The 23,205-nt window shown below is 44.7% G+C and overlaps 1 protein-coding gene across 1 annotated transcript in view; it reads left to right on the top strand.

The window, feature by feature from the left end:
- The window catches only part of LAP3 (leucine aminopeptidase 3), a 31,686-nt gene that overhangs the window by 5,690 nt on the left and 2,791 nt on the right, over positions 1-23,205 (top strand). The window contains exons 5-11 of the mRNA XM_010381698.2: positions 598-757; positions 2,080-2,244; positions 6,047-6,205; positions 13,130-13,254; positions 14,770-14,858; positions 16,180-16,282; positions 22,140-22,219. Of these exons, the coding sequence (XP_010380000.1) occupies positions 598-757; positions 2,080-2,244; positions 6,047-6,205; positions 13,130-13,254; positions 14,770-14,858; positions 16,180-16,282; positions 22,140-22,219 (881 nt within the window). The remainder of the gene's footprint in view (positions 1-597; positions 758-2,079; positions 2,245-6,046; positions 6,206-13,129; positions 13,255-14,769; positions 14,859-16,179; positions 16,283-22,139; positions 22,220-23,205) is intronic.

Genomic DNA, 23,205 nt, shown 5'->3' with positions numbered 1-23,205 from the left:
CCGTCGAGAGCCGTGATTAAAGATGCTTTGGAAAACATTTCTGAAACAGTGATAATTGGCTTGGTTACTCTTTAGGCCTGTGTATATTGTAAATGCTCATTAACTTCAGATATCACTGAAGTGGTTATTTAATAACTTTTATTTGAGAGTTTTTGCTGACCTGATCTTAATAAAATGCTGTGTTAATAATGGACTTTGCTCAGTTCCTTGGATATAATTTCGGCATCATTTCCCTGCCATTTTTAATCAGAGAATTTCTTGGCAATTGGGAAGCTTCCTCAGGAAATCATAGTGTTTCAGAAATAATCCTAGGAGTAATTGCCACTTCCTGAGAGCCTGTACTGCTCTCCCGGGGGAGCTGTTCATTCTTTCCATCAGCCTGTCCTCACCACCACCTGGGAGTGAGGTACTTTCTGTGAAATGCACTCACATCTTCATTTTTCAGAAGAGGAAATGAGGCTCAGAACATTCGGGTATCACGGCTGGGATTTGAACCCAAGGGCTGTTTGCCCAGCACACCACACCATGCCTCTGCTGTGTGCTATTTGAATTGTCTTGGACTGACTTCCAGTTTTCTGATTCCTCTGTCCTTTCAAGCGGGTTGCAGGCAGGTTCAAGACCTGGAGCTCTCTTCTGTGGAGGTGGATCCCTGTGGAGACGCTCAGGCTGCTGCGGAGGGAGCGGTGCTTGGTCTCTATGAATACGATGACCTGAAGCAAAAAAAGAAGATGGCTGTGTCGGCGAAGCTCTATGGAAGGTGATAGAAGCAAATTAGGAGGAGGGTGGTGCTCCCTGGCATTCTGACAGCCTGGCTTTTGGGATATGAGCTGCCTGCTTTTCAGCGCCACCCACAGCTGCATGGCTTGGCTGTGATCTCCTCACTGCCTCAGCCATTTTAATAATGTGGTTACAATTAAGCCCAAGCTCTGCTCCTGGCTCTCAGCATGTGTCTCTTTCCCCCATGACTCCCGGATCCCTCCCTGCTCTGATTCAAGGAAGCTGTAAACAGGTAGCTCTTACCTGAGAGGGAGGAATGACATGACAGACATATCCCACAGGTTTCAACCCAGATGATGTTCATTTAGCTGGCACCTGCTGGCCTTTTGCTAAACGCAAGCACTACACAGATGAAGAGATCCTCTGGATGCTTGGTCCTTGCCCTTGTGGGCTAGTGGGGTCCCTGCTATCAGGAATAAATAAGATGAGACCTTCAGCAGATGGTGCCAAGCACAGTGGGGGCCCTGGCACTGCCCAAGGGTTGGCAGCTGTGGGGAGTGGGGGAGAGTGCGGGCTCTGCAGCCAGCCAGCATGGGCTTAAGTCCTGGCTCCATCACTTACTCGTTGGGGGACCTTGCTGGTTACGTGACTGAAATCTCTGTGCTTCATTTTCTACTTTTGTTAGTAGAGTCGTAATACTGATTTCATGGGGTTTGTGTCATCATCCAAAAGGGCACATCAAGTGGGGAGCACGTGGTAGGCCTTCCAGGCCATCTACTGTTACTCACCCACCTCTGTGTTGCCACAGGAAGAGCCAGGGTTGTAAAACACGTGCCTGTATCCTTTCTCTTCTAAAGCTGATCCTGCTTACAGAAGGGTTGGAATTTGGAGCCCCGACTTAGGTAAAAGAAGGCAAAAAGGCCTTCAGTGCCACATTAGAGCCATTGCCGTATGCTTGCTTTGCAGTTAGCACTTGGGGCTCCATCATTCCTGATACAGTGAAGGAGAACAAAACGCGCCTTTCTGTGGAAGCCTCTTCTCTTCATTTATGTGGTAGATTTAGAGCTTCAAAGACCCCACAGCACAGGCCCTTTTTTATGCAGCTGAGGATTCTGAAGGGAAGTGCCTGACCGGATACCCTCTGGTTCTGCTGCACGTGGCCATGTTTTCTAACTCTTTGCACCATACCATCTGCTGCCCTGGGTCAGATCACGATAAATGAATCCAGGTCCTATGTGCCAATCGTTTTTGATTTGTAGTCTTCCTCTTTTGTTTTCTGTAAGGTAAGAGTGTCTCCTAGTTGGCAGGCAGTCGGCATTCTTGAGAGGTTATTTGACAGTCACTTTATCTTTCTTCTGCCAGTGGGGATCAGGAGGCCTGGCAGAAAGGAGTCCTGTTTGCTTCCGGGCAGAACTTGGCACGCCAATTGATGGAGACGCCAGCCAATGAGATGACGCCAACCAGATTTGCCGAAATTATTGAGAAGAATCTCAAAAGCGCTAGTAGTAAAACTGAGGTCCATATCAGGTAATTCAGGATTGTGTCACAGACTTGGGATGTTACAGCCAGAAGGAGCCCTGGAGATCCTAAAATCCAGCTCCCTCACTGTTTAGAGGAATAACTTGAGACCAGAGATTTGAGATGACCCACGGGGGGCCACACAGGAGCTGGAATAGAGCTGAGTCTGAGGTTCTATCTGTCTTTCCTTGCCTTTGAGAGAGTGCCGTGATATACTATGTACATGTATGTTTCATAACCGTGTTATTCAGACACAATTAACATACCATACAATTCACCAATGCAAAGTGTGCATTTCAATGATTTTTTTTTGTTTTTCTTTTTGAGACAAGGTTTTTCTCTGTTGCCCAGGCTGGAGGGCAGAGGCATGAACATGGGCTCAAACTCCTGGGCTCCGGCCTTCTACCCTAGCCCCCTGAATAGCTGGGTTTACAGGTGTGTGCCACCATGCCCAGCTAATTTCTTAATTTTTTGTAGAGATGGGTCCCGCCATGTTGCCCAGGCTGGTCTTGAACTCCTGGGCTGAAGCAATCTCACCTTTTCCTCCTAAAGTGCTGAAATTACAGCCATGAGACCCCACGCCTGCCCTGATATTTAGAATATTCACAGAGTTGTGCTGCCATGACCACAATCAATTTTAGAACATTTTCATAACCCCCAAAAGAAACCCTATACCCATTAGCAGTTACTCCCTGTTTCCCATCCCCTAAAACCGTCAGGGGATGGACACCGGTTGTTTTTTACCTTTTTTCTTTTTGGTTGAATAGGAGTTGAATTGCTGAATCAAATGGTAGCTCTGTTTAATTTTTTGAGGAACTTAACATGGTTTTGTTTTTTTTTTTTTTTTTTTGAGACGGAGTCTCGCTCTGTCGCCCAGGCTGGAGTGCAGTGGCCGGATCTCAGCTCACTGCAAGTTCCGCCTCCCGGGTTCACGCCATTCTCCTGCCTCAGCCTCCCGAGTAGCTGGGACTACAGGCGCCCGCCACGTTGCCCGGCTAGTTTTTTGTATTTTTTTTAGTAGAGACGGGGTTTCAACGTGTTAGCCAGGATGGTCTCAATCTCCTGACCTTGTGATCCGCCCATCTCGGCCTCCCAAAGTGCTGGGATTACAGGCTTGAGCCACCGTGCCCGGCCAACATGGTTTGTTTTGGTGAATTCTTCCTGTCTTCACTTTTGGACACAAATGAAGAGCACAGCATGCCTCACTAGACATGGGATGAGAATTTCTGCCGCATAGATTCCCTTAGCCTAGACTCCAGCATCGGTGCTCCCAGGCAGCCCTGAGTGCCGTGTCAGTGGGAGGCTGTTGGAGCTGAAAGGCTGCTCGTCCAGTTCCGTTGCTCTCTTGGGATCTCCAGCCCTTTAAGCAAACCAACTCTGAGCATTTGGGAATTTATGATTAAAACAAATCAACAGGTATTTGTTTGACCTAAAGAATTCTTTATTGTCAAAGCTGTTTCCCAAGGGTACTTTCATTTTAAAGAATTCTTTAGTACTTAATTGTGATTAGAGTTCACTTTTTTTTGGGAAAGCACCTATGGTTTAGACAGAGTGAAGAAAAATTTATAGTCTATAGAAAGCACAGTACTTAGAGCTTGATAAAATTTCTGGAATGGTTAGTGTTTCAGTTTGGGGACTGCCAAAGAATATGGAGCTGCTGGTGCGATTGCCCACGCCTCTGTTTGCAGCTACTCAGGGGGCAGGTAGGAGGGTCGATCAAGTCCAGAAGTTCAAGGCCAGCCTAGGGAACATAGCAAGACCCATCTCTAAAATAAAAATTTTAAAAAGAATATGGAGTCTAGGCCAGGGGTAGTGGTTCATACCTGTAATCCTAGCACTTTGGGAGGCTGAGGCAGGTGGATCACTTAAGGTCAGGAGTTCAAGACCAGCCTGGCCAGCATGGCGAAACCCCATCTCTACCAGAAGTACAAAACTTAGCTGGGAGTGGTGGTGCATGCCTGTGTTCCCAGCTACTCAAGAAGCTGAGGCACAAGAATCACTTGAACCTGAGAGACAGAGGTTGCAGTGAGCTGAGATCACACCACTGCACTCCAACCTGAGTGGCAGAGTGACACTGTGTCTCAAAAAAGAAAAAAGACTATGGAGCCTACGCAGAGTCTTGCAGGTTGTTTAGAAATTAACAGTACAAGAGAGTGAGGCAGGGCAGGTCAGGTGAGGAAGTTGCAAGACTTGTAGCCACACAAAGGGAAAAGAGTTCAGCAGAGACCAGGCAGGACGCATGGGTGGGGTGTGACTCGTTAAACTGAGACATAGCTGCACTGAGCCCTCTCTGTTGTAGGTTGGTATATATCAAAGATACACAGGCAGTTCTTCCACAAGGGCAGGACTGTAATCAGATGTCAAGCACTGAGTTAATGATTTAAAATGCCCACATTGCACAGCCTTGTTTTTTTTTTTTTCAAGTGACTTTTAAAACTGTTTTATCTTCCAATTTTAAATTTTTTTGCCTTCGAAGTGTGCTGATCATCCCACCATGATGCAGTCCTAGTTTAATCATTTTAACAAGTGGCTGGCAAGTGCTGGAGGAGCATTCCTGGGCTGTGGTTGTTGCTGGTCTGCGAGAGGATAGGATTTCTTTCTTGGCCTAGTTACTGTGGCCAGAAATCAATACAAAGCCCTTTTGTGCTCCTAGCCTAGAAAGAAGAGCAATATGGCATCAGTTTTCTAGTTTGAACTAAGGACTGTTTCCATTCTGTTACCCCCAATCCCATGTTTATCGAGTAAGAACTAATTAGTTTTCTCACTGAAATCAAAGATGCCTCAAGCTACAGTTGAAACTGTGAGAAACAGTATGTGACAACATTAAAAAGATAGAATTCAGCAGTTCTTAAAAAGCAAATAAATAGGCTATTTTTTTTCCAGTCATTGGAATATAGCTTTGGTTTGCTGTTTGTTGGTTGTTTTTTTTTTTTTTTTTTTTTTTTCATTTTTAGGAATAAAGCAATGGATCCCTTACCTATCTTTAAGCACTCTTTGTGGTCTCAGAGCCTATTCCTAATTTTATTTTTTTAAGAGACAGGGTGTTGCTATGTTGCCCAGGTTGAGTGCTGTGGCGAGATCGTGGCTCACTGCAGCCTTGACCTCCAGGTCTCAAGCGAGCCTCCTGTCTTAGCCTCTGCAGTAGCTAGGACAACGGGCATGCACCAACATGCCTGGCTAATTTTGTCTTTTTTTTTTTTCTGCAGAGACCGAGTCTCAACTTGTTGCCTCGGCTGGTCTCAAATTTCTGTGCTCAAATAATCCTCCTGCATTGGCCTCTAATTTCATCTTTATTATATCTTACCTTATTTGTTTTAGAGACAGTTTCAGTTTCACTTTTTTGCCCAGGCTGGTTTCAAACTCCTAAGCTGAAGCGGTTCTCTCACCTCAGCCTCCCAAAGTGCTGGGATTACAGGCATGAGCCACCGTACCCGGCCTTCTAACTTCATCTTTAAATTAAAATTGTAGAAATATCTGAGTAGATTGGAGGGAGGAAATTAATTATATAGACTGTAGACTATTAGTTGACATTGTATTAGGTACCTTACATGACTTCTCTTAGTAACTCGATCATCTTGTGATGAAAGAGTTACAGACCTCATTTTATAGATGAGGAAATAGGCTTAGAATCAAGTGACTTGCCCAAGAATATACAGAAAGCAAATAATGGGACCTGATAATTGAAACCTTAATCTGTGTATACTTTAAGAGCTTGTATATTATACTTTTCCACACACTGTGATGAGCTTTTTCTGTTATTTTGAAATAAAGGTAACAGTATATTTACTTTTTCCCTCTTTTGGCCCTATAGACCCAAGTCTTGGATTGAAGAACAGGCAATGGGATCATTCCTCAGCGTGGCCAAAGGATCTGATGAGCCCCCAGTCTTCTTGGAAATTCACTACAAAGGCAGCCCCAATGCAAACGAACCACCCCTGGTGTTTGTTGGGAAAGGAATTACCTTTGACAGGTATTTTTTATGGTGTCTGTGCTTTGTATTTTGGTGAATTATTTGTATGCAGTTAAATTACTTGGTGATAGGGGGTTTTTTTTTGTTTGATTTTTGTTGTTGTTGTTGTTGTTTTGTTTTTTTTGAGGCAGAGTCTTACTCTGTCGCCCAGGCTAGAGTACAGTGGCATGATCTCTGCTCACTGCAGCCTCCGCCTCCCAGGCTCAAGCAGTCCTTGTGCCTCAGCCTCCCAAGTAGCTGGGATTACAGGCGTGCGCCACCACAGCCAGCTAATTTTTGCATTTTTAGTGGAGATGGGGTTTCGCCATTTGGCCGGGCTGGTCTTGAACTCCTGGCCTCAAGTGATCTGCCCACCTCAGCCTCCCAAAATGCTGAGATTATAGGCGTGAGCCACTGCCCCTGGCTGGTTGATAGTTTGATTCAAAAACATGGTGTTTGGTTGAAGGTATACATTACTTTAAATTTATTATGCTACCACTTCTAAAATGTTTAGAATATGTCAGAGACTGTAAGGTATTTTGCATGTGTTAGCCCTAACCATACCCCTGTGGGCTAGGTATTGTAGACATTCTACAGGTAAAGAAACCATGACTCAGAGTTTAAATAATTTGTTCAAAGTTCCATAACTAGAAGTGGAGTCAGAAGTCAAACTCAGGTGTGTCCTTTTTTAAAAAAAAATATAGAGACGAGTTCTTACTATGTTGCCCATACTGGTCTTAAACTCCTGTCTCAAGCAGTCCTCCCACCTCAGCCTCCCAAAGTGCTGGGGTTGTAGGTATGAGCCACTGTGCTCTGCCTAAAGTGTCTTCAGATTTTTCTGCCATGCACTTTGCTTGTCCTCTGTGGCTGTTAGAGATTCTCCACGAGGTTAGTGGTGATGCCCCTGTTTGGACTGTGCTGTCTTCCCTTTGCTTACTTCAGATGATTACTTCTTTTAGCTGACCAGTCTAGCTCCCATGAATCTGGTTCAACCATAAGTATTTCTTAGAGTTGGAAACTATATCCGGTTATGTCAACCAAGGAGAGGCTGAACTGAGAAAGACGGTGGAGTTTGGTATTTCCCATGGGAAGCATTTGCCACCAAACACAAGTTTCAGGGATGCCAGCGAGTATGAGGCATAAAAAGGGCTACTTAGCAAAAAAACTAGGTTAGAGAAACACATGAGGGGTTTCATTTTCGTTTTATTTGGTTAACTACAGGACTTCTCAGGGTACAGAATATAGCATTTTCTGTATTTCATTTTGAAGGAACCCTGATTTCTGGGAATCACGTTACCTGGAAACTACTTTGGAAAATGCTGCTAGAGAACCATGAGATGTTGATGTCCCCTCGTACATTTTTGTGCCCTTTCTGGAACTCTTCTAGATGTAGGAAGCCTCTGTCATTAGCATGGCTTGCTGCCAGTGTGGTCTCCTTGTGTTAGCAGGTCAAAGTGCCTCTTGTGTCTCCCACCCCCTAGTTCACATTTTCTCCCTTAAAGCATTGATCTCCAAATGGTTTTCCTGGTATAGCCCATTGGTAAAAGATCTTGAGCACATCCCTTTCAAAATATGCATGCTTTTTTCTAAGTTACATGCATTATACTATTGTACTAAAATGTATATCATAAAAACAATACAGCAAATACAATTTAGAAAGTTAAACTGTTTTTTTTTTTTTTTTTTAGTAGGGATGAGGTCTCACTATGTTGCCCTGGCTGGTTTTGAACTCCTGAGCTCAAGCAATCTGCCTGCCTTGGCCTCCCAAAGTGGTGGGATTACAGGTGTGAGCCACCACACCCAGCCTAAACTTTTTTTTTTTGAGACGGAATCTTGCTCTGTTGTCCAGGCTAGAGTGCATTGGCATGGTCTCAGCTCACTGCAACCTCTACTTCCCTGGTTCAAGCGATTCTCCTGCCTGGGCCACCCGAGTAGCTGGGATTACAGGGGCCTGCTACCATGCCCGGCTAAGTTTTTTGTATTTTTAGTCCTGAGTAACTGGGATTACAGGTGTCTGCCACCACGCCTGGCTAATTTTTTTATATTTTTAGTAGAGACGGGGTTTTACCATGTTGGCCAGGCTGGTCTTGAACTCCTGACCTCATGATCCACCCACACACCTTGGCCTCCCAAAGTGCTGGGATTACAGGTGTGAGCCACCACGCCTGGCCCTAAACTGTTTTTAAATGTCTTGCCAATTGTGACACAAATATTTTTATGCTAAGGGTGAAATTTATTGTTAATTTAAATCCACATTTGCATTTTTTGCTGAGAATAAAAACAAAGAAGCCTAAACCCGAAAGCCTAAACCCAAAGCCGCCTTTGGGTTTAGAGAAGGCTTCCTTGCAGCAGTGTCAGTTTTAGTTGAAGATGTGAAGGATCAGGGGGAATTAGCTCAGCAGAGACTAGGGACAGGCATTCTAGTACAGGGAAACATGGTGAAGGCTGCAAGGTGGGAAGGAGCAGGGTAAATTCCTGGTATGGCAAGAGTACCGGTGTGCCTGCACACAAGAGCGTGATGGACAGAAGGGGCAAGATATGGCCAGAGAGGTACAGAGAAGCTTGGTCGCTGCAGGCCTGTTTAGATTTTGGACTCTGCTCTAAGAACAATTCAGAGTAACTGAAGGGTTTCCAGCAAACAGAATGACATGAGATTTATACATATAGTGAAATTCCCCCTCTAAGTGAGCAGCTCAGTGAGTTTTAACAAATGCGTGTACCCGGGTGGGTGCAGTGGCATACACCTGTGATCTCAGCTACTTGGGAAGCTGAGGCAGGAGGATTACATGAGCCCAGGAGTTTAAGAGCAGCCTGTGCAACATAGTAAAACACCATCTTTTTTTTTTTTTTTGAGACGGAGTCTCGCTCTGTCGCCCAGGCTGGAGTGCAGTGGCCAGATCTCAGCTCACTGCAAGCTCCGCCTCCCGGGTTTACGCCATTCTCCTGCCTCAGCCTCCCGAGTAGCTGGGACTACAGGCGCCCGCCACCTCACCCGGCTAGTTTTTTGTATTTTTTAGTAGAGACGGGGTTTCACCGTGTTAGCCAGGATGGTCTCGATCTCCTGACCTCGTGATCTGCCCGTCTCGGCCTCCCAAAGTGCTGGGATTACAGGCTTGAGCCACCGCGCCCGGCCAATAAAACACCATCTTTAAATAAATAAGTAGATTGATTGATTTTAAAAACCAAAAAAACAAATATATGCTCCTCTGCACTATTCACCACTGTCAGGAAAATACAACATTTTTCTCGTCCTCCAGAAGTTTCCTTCTGGCTTTTTGTAGTCATTCTCCCACTGCCTCTGCTCCAGACAGCCAGTCATCTTTCTATTACTGCAGACTAGTTTTGCCTATTCCGGAAATTCATATAAATGCAGTCTTTCATGTCTGGCTTCTTTCTTTCAGCATAGTATCTGGGGTTTATGTTGTTGGTCATGTCAGTCATTCTTCCTTTTTATTGCTGAGTAGTGTTCCATTGTATGGAAATGCCAAATGTTGTTGACCCATTCATCTGTTGGTGGAAATTTGTGTTGTTTCCAGTTTTAGGCTATTAGGAAGAAAGTTAAGAGCATCTGTAAGCCTTTGTGTGGACGTGTTTTCCTTACTCTTGTATAAGGAAGAGTACCTAGGAAAACAGCCACTGTGTTGTATAATTGCGTGTTTAACTTTTAAGAAACTACCAGACTTTTCCAAATTGTTTACATTTTCACTTCTACCATCAATGTACAAAGATTTCTAATTGTTCTACACTTTCCTCGGTGTTTGATATTGTCAGTCCTTATAATTCTAGCTGTACCAGTGAGTATACAGTCATCTCTCTTTGTGGTTTAATTTGCATTTCTCTAGTGACTAATGAAGTTGGTCGTTTTTTATTTTTTTTTTATTTTTGTTTTTTGAGATGGAGTCTCGCTCTGTCACCCAGGCTGTGGAGTGCACCTTGGCTCACTGCACCTCCATCTCCTGGGTTCAAATGATTCTCCTGCCTCAGCCTCCCGAGTAGCCGGGACTATAGGCATGCACCACCATGCCTGGCTAATTTTTGTATGTTTAGTAGAGATGGTTTTCACCATGTTGGCCAGGCAGGTCTCAAACTCGTGACCTCAAGTGATCCGCCCGCCCCATCCTCCCAAAGTGCTGGGATACAGGCGTGAGCCACCACACCCAGCCAACTGGACATTTTTTAATGTGCTTATTGGACATTGGTATATCTTCTGTAGTAAGGTATTCGAATCTTTTGTCCCTTTTTGTAGGAGTGTTTGCTTTACAGAGTTTTAAGGTTTTTAAAATATATTTCGTTTTAAGTGAGTTTTAGCTTTTGAGGCTATGATTCACTTTGAATCTTTGTGTATGGTGTGAAAAGACGTGGTTTGTTTTTTGTGTTGTTTTTCTCTATGTGGATATTCATTTATTTCAACACTGTTTGTTGAAAAAACTGTCCTTTCCCTACTGGACTATCTTGGCACCTTGGGTGGAAATCAGTTGTCCATATAATTGTAGGTCTGCCTCTGGACTCTGTATCCTTTCACCAGTGCCTGAAGACCAAGTATCTTGATTACTACAGCTTTGAGTAGGCTTGAAATCTAGTTACATGAGTCCTCCAGCTTTGCTCTTCTTTTTCAGAATGACTTTGGTTACATCCTTTGCATTTTCATATACATTTTAGAATCTGCTTGGGTTTTTTGTTTGTTTTGTTTTGTTTTGTTTTTTTGAGACAGGGTCTCGCTCTGTTGCCCAAGCTGGAGTGCAGTGGTGCAATGTCGGCCTGCTGCAGCCTCAACCTCCCTGGGCTCAGGTGATCCTCTCACCTCAACCTCCCGAGTACCTGCGACTACAGATGTGCACCACTATGCCCAGCTAGTTTTTGTATTTTTTATAGAGATGGGGGTTTCGCCATGTTGCCCAAGCTGGTCTCGAACTCCTGGGCTCAAGTGATCTGCCTGCCTCAGCCTCCCTAAGTGCTGGGATTACAGGCGTGAGCCACCACACTTGATATATCTGCTTGTTTTTTCACACAACAAAATCTACTGAGAGTTTGATTGAGATAGATTTTGTGTGTGTGTAAAAATGTGCTGTCTTTGTGGTTAATGAAATGACAGTGGTGAGACTGATACAGAAAGACCCTTTAAGGAGACCTAAATGACAGAGGGTGGTAGCATCAACGAGGGCAGCTGAGTAGAAAATAAGTGGGTGGATTTGCGAGAGATTGAAAAAGTGAGCAAAGCTGATTGCTGATCTTTAACTGGTGGCTACCTTAGAACCATAATCATAGGAATTAGAGAGCTGAACTTCCAGAACAGGCCTGCAGATAAATGTGGCAGGTGGACAGAAGAAAAACTTCAAATGCAAAAGCATGTCGCCTTTGTCCATGGGGTTTTCCCATGTATTTTTCTTGTTTGAGCCAGGGAATCATCTTTAATTCTTGGTGAACATGCCCACCATCTAAGTAACAAGTGCTTCTGAGGTAAGTGAGAATTAGAACTTAATTTTGAAGGAAAGCAGGCTTCAGAGCAGCAGGCAGACCTCTCTCCAGTGAGCCACCAGGGCACGTGAGCAGCAGATCTCAATTAGAACTCCGAGTCGAAGCCCCTGGCTCTGTGCTTGGCCTGTGAAGCACGTTGCTTCTGGACTCCTATGGACTGGAAGCAGAAAAGCCACTAACTAGTTAGAGGCCTCTTGGGGTCAGGTAGTTTGGTTTCTTGCTAATTGCAGCCTTATTCAGTTCTCATGTTGAAGTACTGTCTCTGAGCCATTGGGCCTGTGCCTCATTCAGGTTGTATTTTGCCATCGGCAGGACATAGCACGCCTTGTGCAGTGTTGGAAGAAAATGTTAGCCCTCTGTCCTTCTGTGGGTTTGAGAAATGCTCCCAGTCGTCTATGAGCTCATCAGCTTTTCTTCACAGCGCATGACCTTCACGTTCCATAAGTTGATCAATTCATAAAATTTGCTGAAAAGACTATGTGGGTGTCAGGAGTTAATGAGATAATAAAGAGATGGAATTTGCACAGTGTTAATTTTATGATATAGTAATGTTTCCAGTGGCACTGTTTAAATTTCATTCAAGTAGAAATAAAATGAGCTAAAGGCCAGGCAAGGTGGCTCATGCCTGTAATCCCAGCACTTTGGGAGGCCGAGGTGGGCGGATCGTGAGGTCAGGAGATTGAGACCATCCTGGCTAACACGGTGAAACCCCATCTCTATTAAAATACAAAACATTATCTGGGTGTGGTGGTGGGCGCCTGTAGTCCCAGCTACTCGGGAGGCTGAGGGAGGAGAATGGCATGAACCTGGGAGGCGGAGCTTGCAGTGAGCCAAGATCGTGCCACTGTACTCCAGCCTGGGCAACAGAGCGAGACTCCATCTCAAGAAAAAAAAAAAAAGAGCTAAGACACTCATCTATATTTCTGGAATTGTTTTGTGTCTTTTATAAAGACTGTACTATCATCATTGAAAATGTTGAAATCAGATTCTAAATTTATTATCATTGAAAATGTTGAAATCAGATTCTAAATTTAGAAAATTGACTTTTCTTTGGCATATATGGTGCTTTTATGTGGTGGTTAACTCTCAGTTTACATCTTTTTTTTTTTTTTTTCCCTTGAGACAGAGTCTCGCTCTGTTGCCCAGGCTGGAGTGCAGTGGTGCGATCTCGGCTCACTGCAACCTCCGCCTCCCAGGTTCAAGCGATTCTCCTTCCTCAGCCTCCCGAGTAGCTGGGACTATAGGCACGTGCCACCACACCTGGCTAATTTTTTGTAATTGTAACAGAGACGGGGTTTCACCATGTTAGCCAGGCTGGTCTCGATTTCCTGACCTCGTAATCTGCCCGCCTCGGCCTCCCAGTGCTAGGATTACAGGCGTGAGCCACCGTGCCTGGCTGTACTTTTTAAATAAAGTAATTTTGGCCATCTTCTTTGCTATTAATATTGCACACTGTCTGTTTCCCCATAGTGGTGGTATCTCCATCAAGGCTTCTGCAAATATGGACCTCATGAGGGCTGACATGGGAGGAGCTGCAACTATATGCTCAGCCATCGTGTCTGCTGCAAAGCTCAATTTGCCCATTAATATTATAGGTAAGTGGGGCAAGGGATTACATCTCAGAGAGCTTCTGGATTCCAGCCAGGTGGAGAACAGAAACAACAGATATGATTTCACCTAATCTGAAAAGATAAGAAATGATTTTTAAATAGTCATCAAGCAGAAGCTATTTAGCTCAGATAAGTGTTTTACTGTCTGAGCTGATTGAGCGGAATGTATCTTGCAGCCCGTGGGCTGTAACTGGAATTGATTTGTTTTACTTCTGCAAAAGGTGGTTAGCGGTCAGGAGCACATAATGTCAACTTTGTAGTTGACATTATGAAATGTGCTTAAGTGGTAGCTAGGGTGGCAGGACATTGCTGGCTCATGACCTCGTAGGATTGTGGCCGGTGAAATGGCACAACACACAGAAAGTGCCTAGGACAGAAAAAGTGCTCATTATGTGGCAGTTCTTAGTAGTGGAAGATCCAAACTCCCAGGCACAGTGCTGGGAGTTTGTGTAATAGCATTGCTCATACTCATTTCAGAGCAGACGGGGAAGGAGGAGAGAGTCTTAGGTTAAATACTAATGCCCAGAGTCATGTCCATTGCACAAGGAAGGTAGAATTGGAGTCCAGGTCTGTCAGACATGCCCCCCTGCTTCACTGTCATAGCCCTTTTATTTCCTGAACTACTTAAAAGTCAGTTGCGGACATCATGACATGTCCTCTAAGAAAAAGGACATTCTGTGTAATGACAAAACCATTATCTTTTCCAAGGATTAACACAGTAACCTAATTCAAGTTTCCTGTTGTGTAAAAAACGTCCATTTTATTTATTTATACTTAGGGTTTTTTTGTTTTTGTTTTTTGGGGTTTTTTTGAGACAGAGTTTTGCTCTTGTTGCCCAGGCTGGAGTACAATGGCGCAATCTCGGCTAATCGTAACCTCCGCCTCCCGGGTTCAAGCGATTCTTCTGCCTCAGCCTCTTGAGTAGCTGGGACTACAGGCATGTACCACCATGCCCAGCTAATTTTGTATTTTTAGTAGAGACTGGGTTTCTCCATGTTGGTCAGGCTGGTCTCGAACTCCTGACCTCAGGTGATCTGCCTGCCTTGGCCTCTCAAAATACTGGGATTACAGGCATGAGCCACCATGGCCGGCCTATATTTAGCTTTTGAATCCAGAAACTAATCAAGGACCACACGTTGCCATTGGTGCCATGTCGCTCTAGATTTCTTGAGTCTAGATCGTATTCCTGTTTTCTTCCATGGCATTAGCAGTTTTGAAGGGTCTAGGCTTGTTTTGTGATATTCTGCAATTTGTATTTATCTGAACTGCTTCTTCTTGATTAGAATCAAGTTAGACTTCTTTGGGAAGAATGCTACATGGCTGATGTGTACATCTTGTTGCTGACACATCATGTCAGTTGTGTCATTGGTGATGTTTGATCAGTGCGTTAAGGTGGCCTTTGTGTCTTGCTGCTCATGGCTCACAGGTGGCCTCTTGTCCCATGGGTGGCATGTTTGGACCCAGCATGTACTGTGTGCTTTCATATATTCTTTCCAATAGGTCTGGCCCCTCTTTGTGAAAATATGCCCAGCGGCAAGGCCAACAAGCCGGGGGATGTTGTTAGAGCCAGGAACGGGAAGACCATCCAGGTTTGTAAATGCACGACACAGCACTCCCCATCTGGCATTCCTCAGGAATCCCATGGTAGCCGCATAACCACAGCTTGGATGGGTACAGAGACCCAGCACCATATTAGGGGAGGGTACTGTCATTAGTGCTGAGTAGCCTTTCTTACTTTTTCCTTTTCCTTTCCTGAAATGGGGTCTCGCTGTGTCACCCAGGCTGTAGTGCAGTGGCGTGATCATGGCTTACTGCAGCCTTGACCTCCCCAGGCTCAGGTGATCCTCACACCTTAGCGTTCTGAGTAGCTGGGACCACAGGTGCATGCCACCATGCCTGGCTAATTTTTTGTAGAGACAGGGTTTTGCCATGTTGCCCAGGCTGGTCCCGAACTCCTAGACTCAAGTGATCTGCCCACCTTGGCCTCCCAAAGTGCAAGGATTACAGGTGTGAGCCACCTTTCCCAGCCCCTGAGTAGCTTTTCTTGCAAAGGCAGGAGTATCTCTTTTTGAAATTTTGAAGAATGTTTTCCAGACGGATTGTTTCTACCACTTCCTGTATGCTGTACGCACACGTTTCGGTGAATTTGCCGCCAGCCCTGCAGAGTGTGGCAAAGCAGTAAAATGATGGGCTATCTTGTGGATCTACTTGTGCTAGGAGTGACTTTTTTCCATTTTAGCTGTTGAGGTGGAAAACGCTGTCCTACATCATGGGCCCTGCACTCAAGGGGATGTGGCAGCAGGTCCTCCATGTGGCACATGCATGCACGTGTGTACAAGCCACCCATAATGACTGGACCTCTATTTAAGAGAAGGGAATCTAGTTAGGAAGCGTTACTGAAGCTGCAAGAGTTTTCATTTCTAGGACTGAGACTGCCATAGGTGTAGCTTTTTAAGCTCTTTAGCCGCGTTTGCAGAAATCTTGACATTTTTCCCCTTCTTCTTACGAAGTTACGGGTAAAGTGGGCTAGACATTTTTCTATTTATTTTCACTTCCAAAGTCATCAACCTTAGTCATCAGCTCTGGTACAGGGATTATTATATTATAATTATTAGTATTATTTTATTTTTAATTAGAGATGGGGTTTCACCATCTTGCCCAGGCTGGTGTCAAACTCCTGAGCTCATGCTGTTTGCCCACCTCTGCCTCCCAAGGTGCTGGGGGATTATTAAATAATATTTGCTCTCCTGATCAGATGTGTTCCTATTCTCATTGAAGTATATGAATGGTTTTGATAATGACACACGTCACAGTAGCTTTTCCAGCTTTTCTGTCGAACACTGTTGCAAGTGTCTAGTTCTCATATTCGTTACTCATGCTGTTACCCTTTCTGTTTTTGACCCTCTGCAGGTTGATAACACTGATGCTGAGGGGAGGCTCATACTGGCTGATGCACTCTGTTACGCACACACGTTTAACCCGAAGGTCATCCTCAATGCTGCCACCTTAACAGGTCAGACCACGCACTTTCCTTGATTTTGTTTGAAGGAAGTCTTGTTTGTTGCATGGATTTCACACACTATACTTGGGCGTTATTTTGCTAAAATTTGGCTTGGTCCATTGGCCTTCAAAGAGCTTTCACCAGAGGAATTGTTCTGCAGTTGTAAAATGTTTTGAATATTAGGTTTGTTGTTTTAAAACATTCCAGGCTGTACCTTTTTTGTTTGTTTGTTTTTTGAGACAGAGTCTTACTCTGTCGTCCAGGCTAGAGTGCAGTGGCGCGATCTCGGCTCACTGCAATCTCTGCCTCCCGAGTTCAAGCGATTTTCCTGCCTCAGCCTCCCAAATAGCTGGGATTACAGGTACATGCCAACATACCCAGTGAATTTTTGTATTTTTAGTAGATACAGGGTTTTTGCCATGTTAGCCAGGCTGGTCTAGAGCTCCTGACCTCAGGTGATCTGCCTGCCTTGGCCTCCCAAAGTGCTGGGGTTACAGGCAGGAGCCACTGCACCTGGCCTAATTTTTATATTTTAGTAGAGATGGAGGTTTTGCCACATTAGCCAGGCTGGTCTTGAACTCCTGACCTCAGGTGATCTGCCCGCCTTGGCCTCCCAAAGTGCTGGGATTACAGGCGTGAGCCACGGTGCCCAGCCTGGGCTGTACCTTTAAACAAAGAAATAACAAGTGGGCCAGATGAGCTCATCTAGAGTAACATCTAAAAATGATGTTAAGAGCTGGGAGCAGTAGCTCACTCCTGTAATGTGAACACTTTGGGAGGCCGAGGTAGGCAGATCATGAGGTCAGGAGATCAAGACCATCCTGGCCAACATGGTAAAACCTTGTCTCTACGAAAAATACAAAAATTAGCTGGGTGTGGTGGCGCGTGCCTGTAATCCCGGCTACTCGAGAGACTGAGGCAGGAGAATCGCTTGAACCCAGGAGGCAGAGGTTGCAGTGAGCCAAGATTGCACCACTGCACTCCAGCTTGGTGACAGAGCAAGACTCCCTCTCAAAAAAATTAAATTAAATTTTAAAAAATGATGTTAAGAGATGGTTTCTGTTACAATTATCATTTGATACAGATCTGAAAAGATTAATGATAAATCCCCAAGTCAATAGCTTTCTTTTACTTTTTATAACTAATTGTAATGTATCTGATATTCTCTGAGCTTTCAGAGCTTTATTTCCCCGCCCCCCCCCCCCCCCGGAACTTTTTATACTTGACGTTATAAGGAAATAAAAACATTTTGCAGGGTAGCAGGATCCACAAGTGACACAGTGTGAAGCCTGTGCTTTAAGGCCAGGCTCAGGTGGAACTCCCAGCTGTGCCACCTGCTAGTCAGCCAGGCAAGTTCTTTATCCCTTTTGAGCATTGGTAGCTGGGGACAATTCCATTTGCCTGGAAGAGTTGTAAAGGCTGGAGGGAATTTTTGGAAAGCCTCTTTAATACAGGCTGTGACACCACCAGCCCTGGAGGGCCGGGAATAGATTCCTAAAGGGATGACTAATTTCTGTATCTTAAAGTCAGAGTCTGCCACTTTTAAGATGAAAATTTAGATCATTTTTTATCCTTTGGTTTTATTCTTGCCCTGGTCATGTTGAGCCTTTACTTTGGCAGAAATCGTGTTCCCTTTTATATGTAGGTCTAAAATAGTCCATAAGTCTATTGCTAAGAGTTCTTTTTCAAAGCTGGTATTATAGTGTTTCCATGGTTTTTGGTCTACCTATTCAGTTTAGCAAATACTTTAAGCTGAAAAGCAGAGCTTCTAGGGTGGAGGTTGGGGGAGGCAGTGGCAGTGAAGCAGGTACCCCCTTACTGTAAATGAGGAATCACAGAGGATAGATACATCAGATACATCAAGTTCTACAACTTAAACATAACTTTCATAATTAACACTTGGGAAATACTTTTCCTAGATGCTTAATAGCAGCATTCTACCCCATTTTTTCTCAGTCTGAGGGGTTGAGAAGGTGGGAAAGGCCCTAAGTAACCAAGGGTGACCTTCTGGGTGTGCTTTCAGCCCACACCGGGTGATGGTTCCCCAAATACTGTAGAGCCCCTTGTGAGTTCCAGAAGCTAGGATTCCAAGAGGAGAATAAGAACCAGTTTCTAAGCTTAGGCTCTTGATAGGAGGAAGTACACAGTCTTCAGAAATAGAAGACCTGATTTTAAAACTTGTTCTCACTTGTAATAACACATGACTTTGGACTAGGCTTTAGTTGTCTCATCCATAAAAGGGGTATACCACCACCTCGTTCACAGGAAGGATGCCTGCCAAGATTAAAGGAGACGATACAGGTTGATGTGCATGGCCCAGTACATCATAGACACTGAACAGATGTTAGTGTGCTTTGAAAGGCAGGCCATACCCCAGATTGTAGGAACAGTGACATATTCGGGGACGGCCATCCAATCACGGTGCTTCTCTTCATTTTCTTAGTGCATGGGCATAATTCAGTATGGAATGACTGTGGTGCTGTCCTCACTTTCCTTGGGGCTTTGATGTTTCTTCCAGACTATGAGCAGTTCTGGTAACGTCCATCAGTGAGCATCACAACACAGGGCTCCAAGTGTGCCTTGTGAAGGAAAATGGGAAGGATGCCTCTGCTACTAGTAGTTCTGAAATGGGTGGTGGTAATAATTCTGGAATTAGAGAAAATAAACTATTTAAATATATCATGAAATCATCTTTACAGCTGTGTCCCAACTGGACCACCTTAAATATTTATGCCTGCCGTTTTCTATTACTTTAAGAGAAGATGGCATGTTCTTTTTTGAGGGGATTGTTCATCTTTTCTGTGACAAATTTTAAAACTGATAGATGACTCTTAGGGGGTTGATTGAAATATTTTGAGGACAAGTGAATAATTATGTAAAAAACCACTAACTTGAAAAGTATTGATGGGTATGTATATATTGTCCCTCAGTATGCATGGGGGATTGGTTCTAGGATCCCCCCTCAGATGCCAAACCCACGATGCTCACATCCCTTATGTAAAATGGCGTAGTATTTAAATATAACCTATGTACATCCTCCAGTATACTTAAGTCATCTCTAGATTACTTATACTGCCTAATACAATATAAAGCTATGTAAATATTCATTACACTGTATTGTTTAGGGAATAATGACAAGAAAAAAAGAGTCTGTGTGTGTTCAGTACCGATGCAGCCATCTCCCCCGCTTCAAAATATTTCCTGTCTGCATTTGGTTGACTCCATAGATGCAGAACACATGGATAACGGAGGGCTGACTAGTTAGTAGTATCTTCAAGTTTCAGTTTTCCTTGGGAGAGATGCTCATGAGCAGTTTCGTGTAAAGACATGGTTAAGAATTTAAGGAGCAACTTGGACATACTTTGCATTACAGGGAGCAAATGCCATCTTGTGAAGACTGTAGATTTCCCCCAGTTTCAGTGCTGTCTCCTCTGACATTCCATGTGCGTGTCCTGGTACTGATGGTGGTGGGTTCAGTGCTTGTCCTGGTACTGAAGGATAGTAAGGTTGGCTTTTCCTTTCAATAAATACTTAACTCCTTTATGCCAGGCAGTGTGCTTTCTGGACCCTAAGGATATGCATAGGAAGCAGACGTGTTCCTTGACTCAGTGCTTACAGATGGGCCAGGCAAGTAACAAATGAGACTGCTGAGAGCTAATACCACAACTAAAGGAGGCAGCACTAATGGCTGTACCTGATTGTCTCTTCTCAAGATGATCTGCAAATCTGGATTTTTAAGTTGATTTTTTAAAAATATGCTAATTAGAAAAAAACTAAAGATGAAACAAGTAAATATGAATCAGTGATAATAGATATCAAAGTCTTATAGCAATACTTAGATGTGATTAAAATTGCTGAAAAATTAGATTCCTCAATGCCAGTAGTATGTAAGTTATGATACCTCCATCCAGTGGACTATTTTTAAATCATTAAAAAGACTTTCAAACATTTGTTTATAAAAAAGGAATAATTTTTTCTTTTTTTTTTTTTGAGATGGAGTCTCGTTCTGTTGCCGAGGCTGGAGTGCAGTGGCATGATCTCAGCTCACTGCAACCTCTGCCTCCCAGGTTCAAGCTATTCTCCTGCCTCAGCCGCCTGAGCAACTGGGATTACAGGCATGCGCCACCACACCTGGATTTTTGTATATTTAGTAGAGACAGAGTTTCACCATGTTGGTCAGGCTGGTCTGGACTCCTGACCTCAAGTGATCCACCCGTCTTGGCCTCCCAAAATGCTGGGATTACAGGCGTGAGCCACTGCGCCCAGCCAAAGAGGAATAGAATAAATTTTTAAAGCATAAAAGGAAGAACACGGCGGGCGTGATGGCTCACACCTGTAATCCCAGCTCTTTCGGAAGCCAAGGCGGGCGGATCATGAGGATCTTGATCAGGAGATCAAGACCATCCTGGCTAACACGGTGAAATCCCCTCTCTACTAAAAATACCAAAAAAATTAGCCAGGCGTGGTGGCACGTGCCTGTAGTCCCAGCTACTCGGGAGGCTGAGGCAGGAGAATGGCATGAACCCGGGAGGCGGAGGTTGCAGCAAGCCGAGATCACGCCACTGCACTCCAGCCTGGGCGACAGAGCAAGACTCCGTCTCAAAAAAGGAGGAACACACGCTTGAACATGTACAGGGTGATCTTAAGTGTTTCTTACGAAAGTTTAGAAGTTGGGCTGGGCATGATGGTTCACACCTGTAATCCTAGTGCCTTGGGAGGCTGACATGCGAGGGTTGCTTGAGCCCAGGAGTTCAAGGCCAGCCTGAGCAACATGAGACCCCATCTATACAACAAGAAATAGTTGTTTTTTGTTTGTTTGTTTGTTTGTTTGTTTTGAGATGGAGTTTCGCTCTTGTTGCTCAAGAGGCTGGAGTGCTCATCTCGGCTCACTACAACCTCTGCCTCCCGGGTTCAAGCAGTTCAAACGATTGTCCTGCCTCAGCCTCCTGAGTAGCTGGGATTACAGGCATGCTCCCCATGCCCGGCTAATTTTGTATTTTTGTATTTTTTGTAGAGACAGGGTTTCTCATGTTGGTCAGGCTGGTCTCAAACTCCCAACCTCAGGTGACCTCAGCCTCCTGAAGTGCTGGGATTACAGGCGTGAGGCATTGCGCCTGGCCTTTTTTTCTTTTTGAGACAGAGTCTCACTCTGTCGCCCAGGCTAGAGTGCAATGGTGTGATCTCGACTCACTGCAACTTCCACCTCCTGGGTTCAAGTGATTCTCCCTGTCTCAGCTTCGCGAGTAGCTGGGATTACAGGTGCCCACTACCACACCTGGCTAATTTTTGTATTTTTAGTAGAGACGAGGTTTCTCCATGTTGACCAGACTGGTCGTGAACACCTGACCTCAGGTGAGCCGCCCATGATGGGATTACAGGTGTGAGCCACCGTGCCCTGCCCAAAAAGAAATTTTTAATTAGCTGGGCATGGCAGCATGTACCTGTAATTCCAGCTACTCAGGAGGCTGAGGCAGAAGGATCACTTGAGCCCAGGAGTCTGAGGCTGCATGCAGTGAGCTCTGATCACACCACTACACTGCAGCCTTGGTGATAGTGAGACCTTTCTCAAAAAAAAGGTTTAGAGGTCTGGAAGGAAATGTCAAAAATAGGTAACAGTTATTCCTACAATGAAATTATTGGTCAAATTTAGTAGGTTCCTTTTGTGCATTTCCTAATAATGTAAGTGAATTCTGACTTGAAAAACATAACAATATGGTAAGTATTTACAGGAAAGATTTTCTAAGCTTATCTATTTTTGAAAATGAGGAAGCCATTAAATAGGTTACGTGCTAAGGTTTCCGTCTGCAGGGCGTAGGAGCCCATTTTGCCTGGAGAGACTGCACTTGACCTGAGGGCTGGTGTTTTACAGGTGCCATGGATGTAGCTTTGGGGTCCGGTGCCACTGGGGTCTTTACCAATTCATCCTGGCTCTGGAACAAACTCTTCGAGGTAGGAATAATATTTGTATATCTAAATTGTAGAGATGGTGAATAAATTATTCTAGCCTTAGAAGGGTAGACTTCTTCAACCCTGTGTTAAAGAGATTTTTATGCTGCAGGTTTGCCTTTGAATTGAAAATGAACTGCAGCAATAAATTGAGTTCAGTGGCATTGGGTTTTCCACAAATGCTCCTAAAGGAGGGGATGATGCCCCCTGCTCCCCTCTGGTGACCTCAAGAGTCCTGTGAAAATGTCTCACAAACACTGTGGTCATAGTTTAGAATCCCTGAGGTAGAAACGGCTTTGAAGACGGCTTTGTGGAGCAGTGTTTGTGACTGCGTGTTGTGAGTCATGTAAAGGAGTTCACCCTGCAGCGATGAGGGTGTCTTCAGACTGCCTGCTCTGTGCCTCCCTCCATGACCCTTCACAGCCAGCCTCTTCCCAACAGTCACCCCCATTTCCATACACACACACACACACACACACACACACACACACACACACACCCTCACTTACTGCCATTGGTTTTCAACTGCCCACGCCACTGTTAGCCTAACTCAGCCTGTCTCTGTGACAGGCCAAGTGACTCTGGCCTCCCAATACCTGGTTCATGTGATAATCCTCTTCTGTGATAATCCTCTCTTGGGGTGCCTTCTCCTGTGATTCTCCTGTCCATCTCTTCATCTATTCCCTTTTGCTGGTGTTCAGTTCAAGGACATAGGCTCTTTCTACTCTACACAGTCCTCACAGGGAAGCTCCAGCCAACACATGTGCCTGATGGCTCCTGTCTCTCTCCTGAGCCCCCAGCCTCTGTGTACCCATGTGGTTGCTAGACAGCTCCAGCCGGCTGCTTACTCATTCAACTAGTAATTAATGGGAGCTTACTTGGTGCTAGTGGGGGACAAACATAAAATGTCCCCAAATACAATCTTGAGGGTGGTTTAAGGTCTAAACTTATTTTCACCCTAAACTGCTTCTCCTTCATATATGTCGTCA

The sequence above is a fragment of the Rhinopithecus roxellana genome, chromosome 2 (genome assembly GCF_007565055.1).
Source record: "Rhinopithecus roxellana isolate Shanxi Qingling chromosome 2, ASM756505v1, whole genome shotgun sequence".
Classification (NCBI taxonomy): Eukaryota; Metazoa; Chordata; class Mammalia; order Primates; family Cercopithecidae; genus Rhinopithecus; species Rhinopithecus roxellana.
This window is presented reverse-complemented; position numbering and strand designations above follow the sequence as displayed.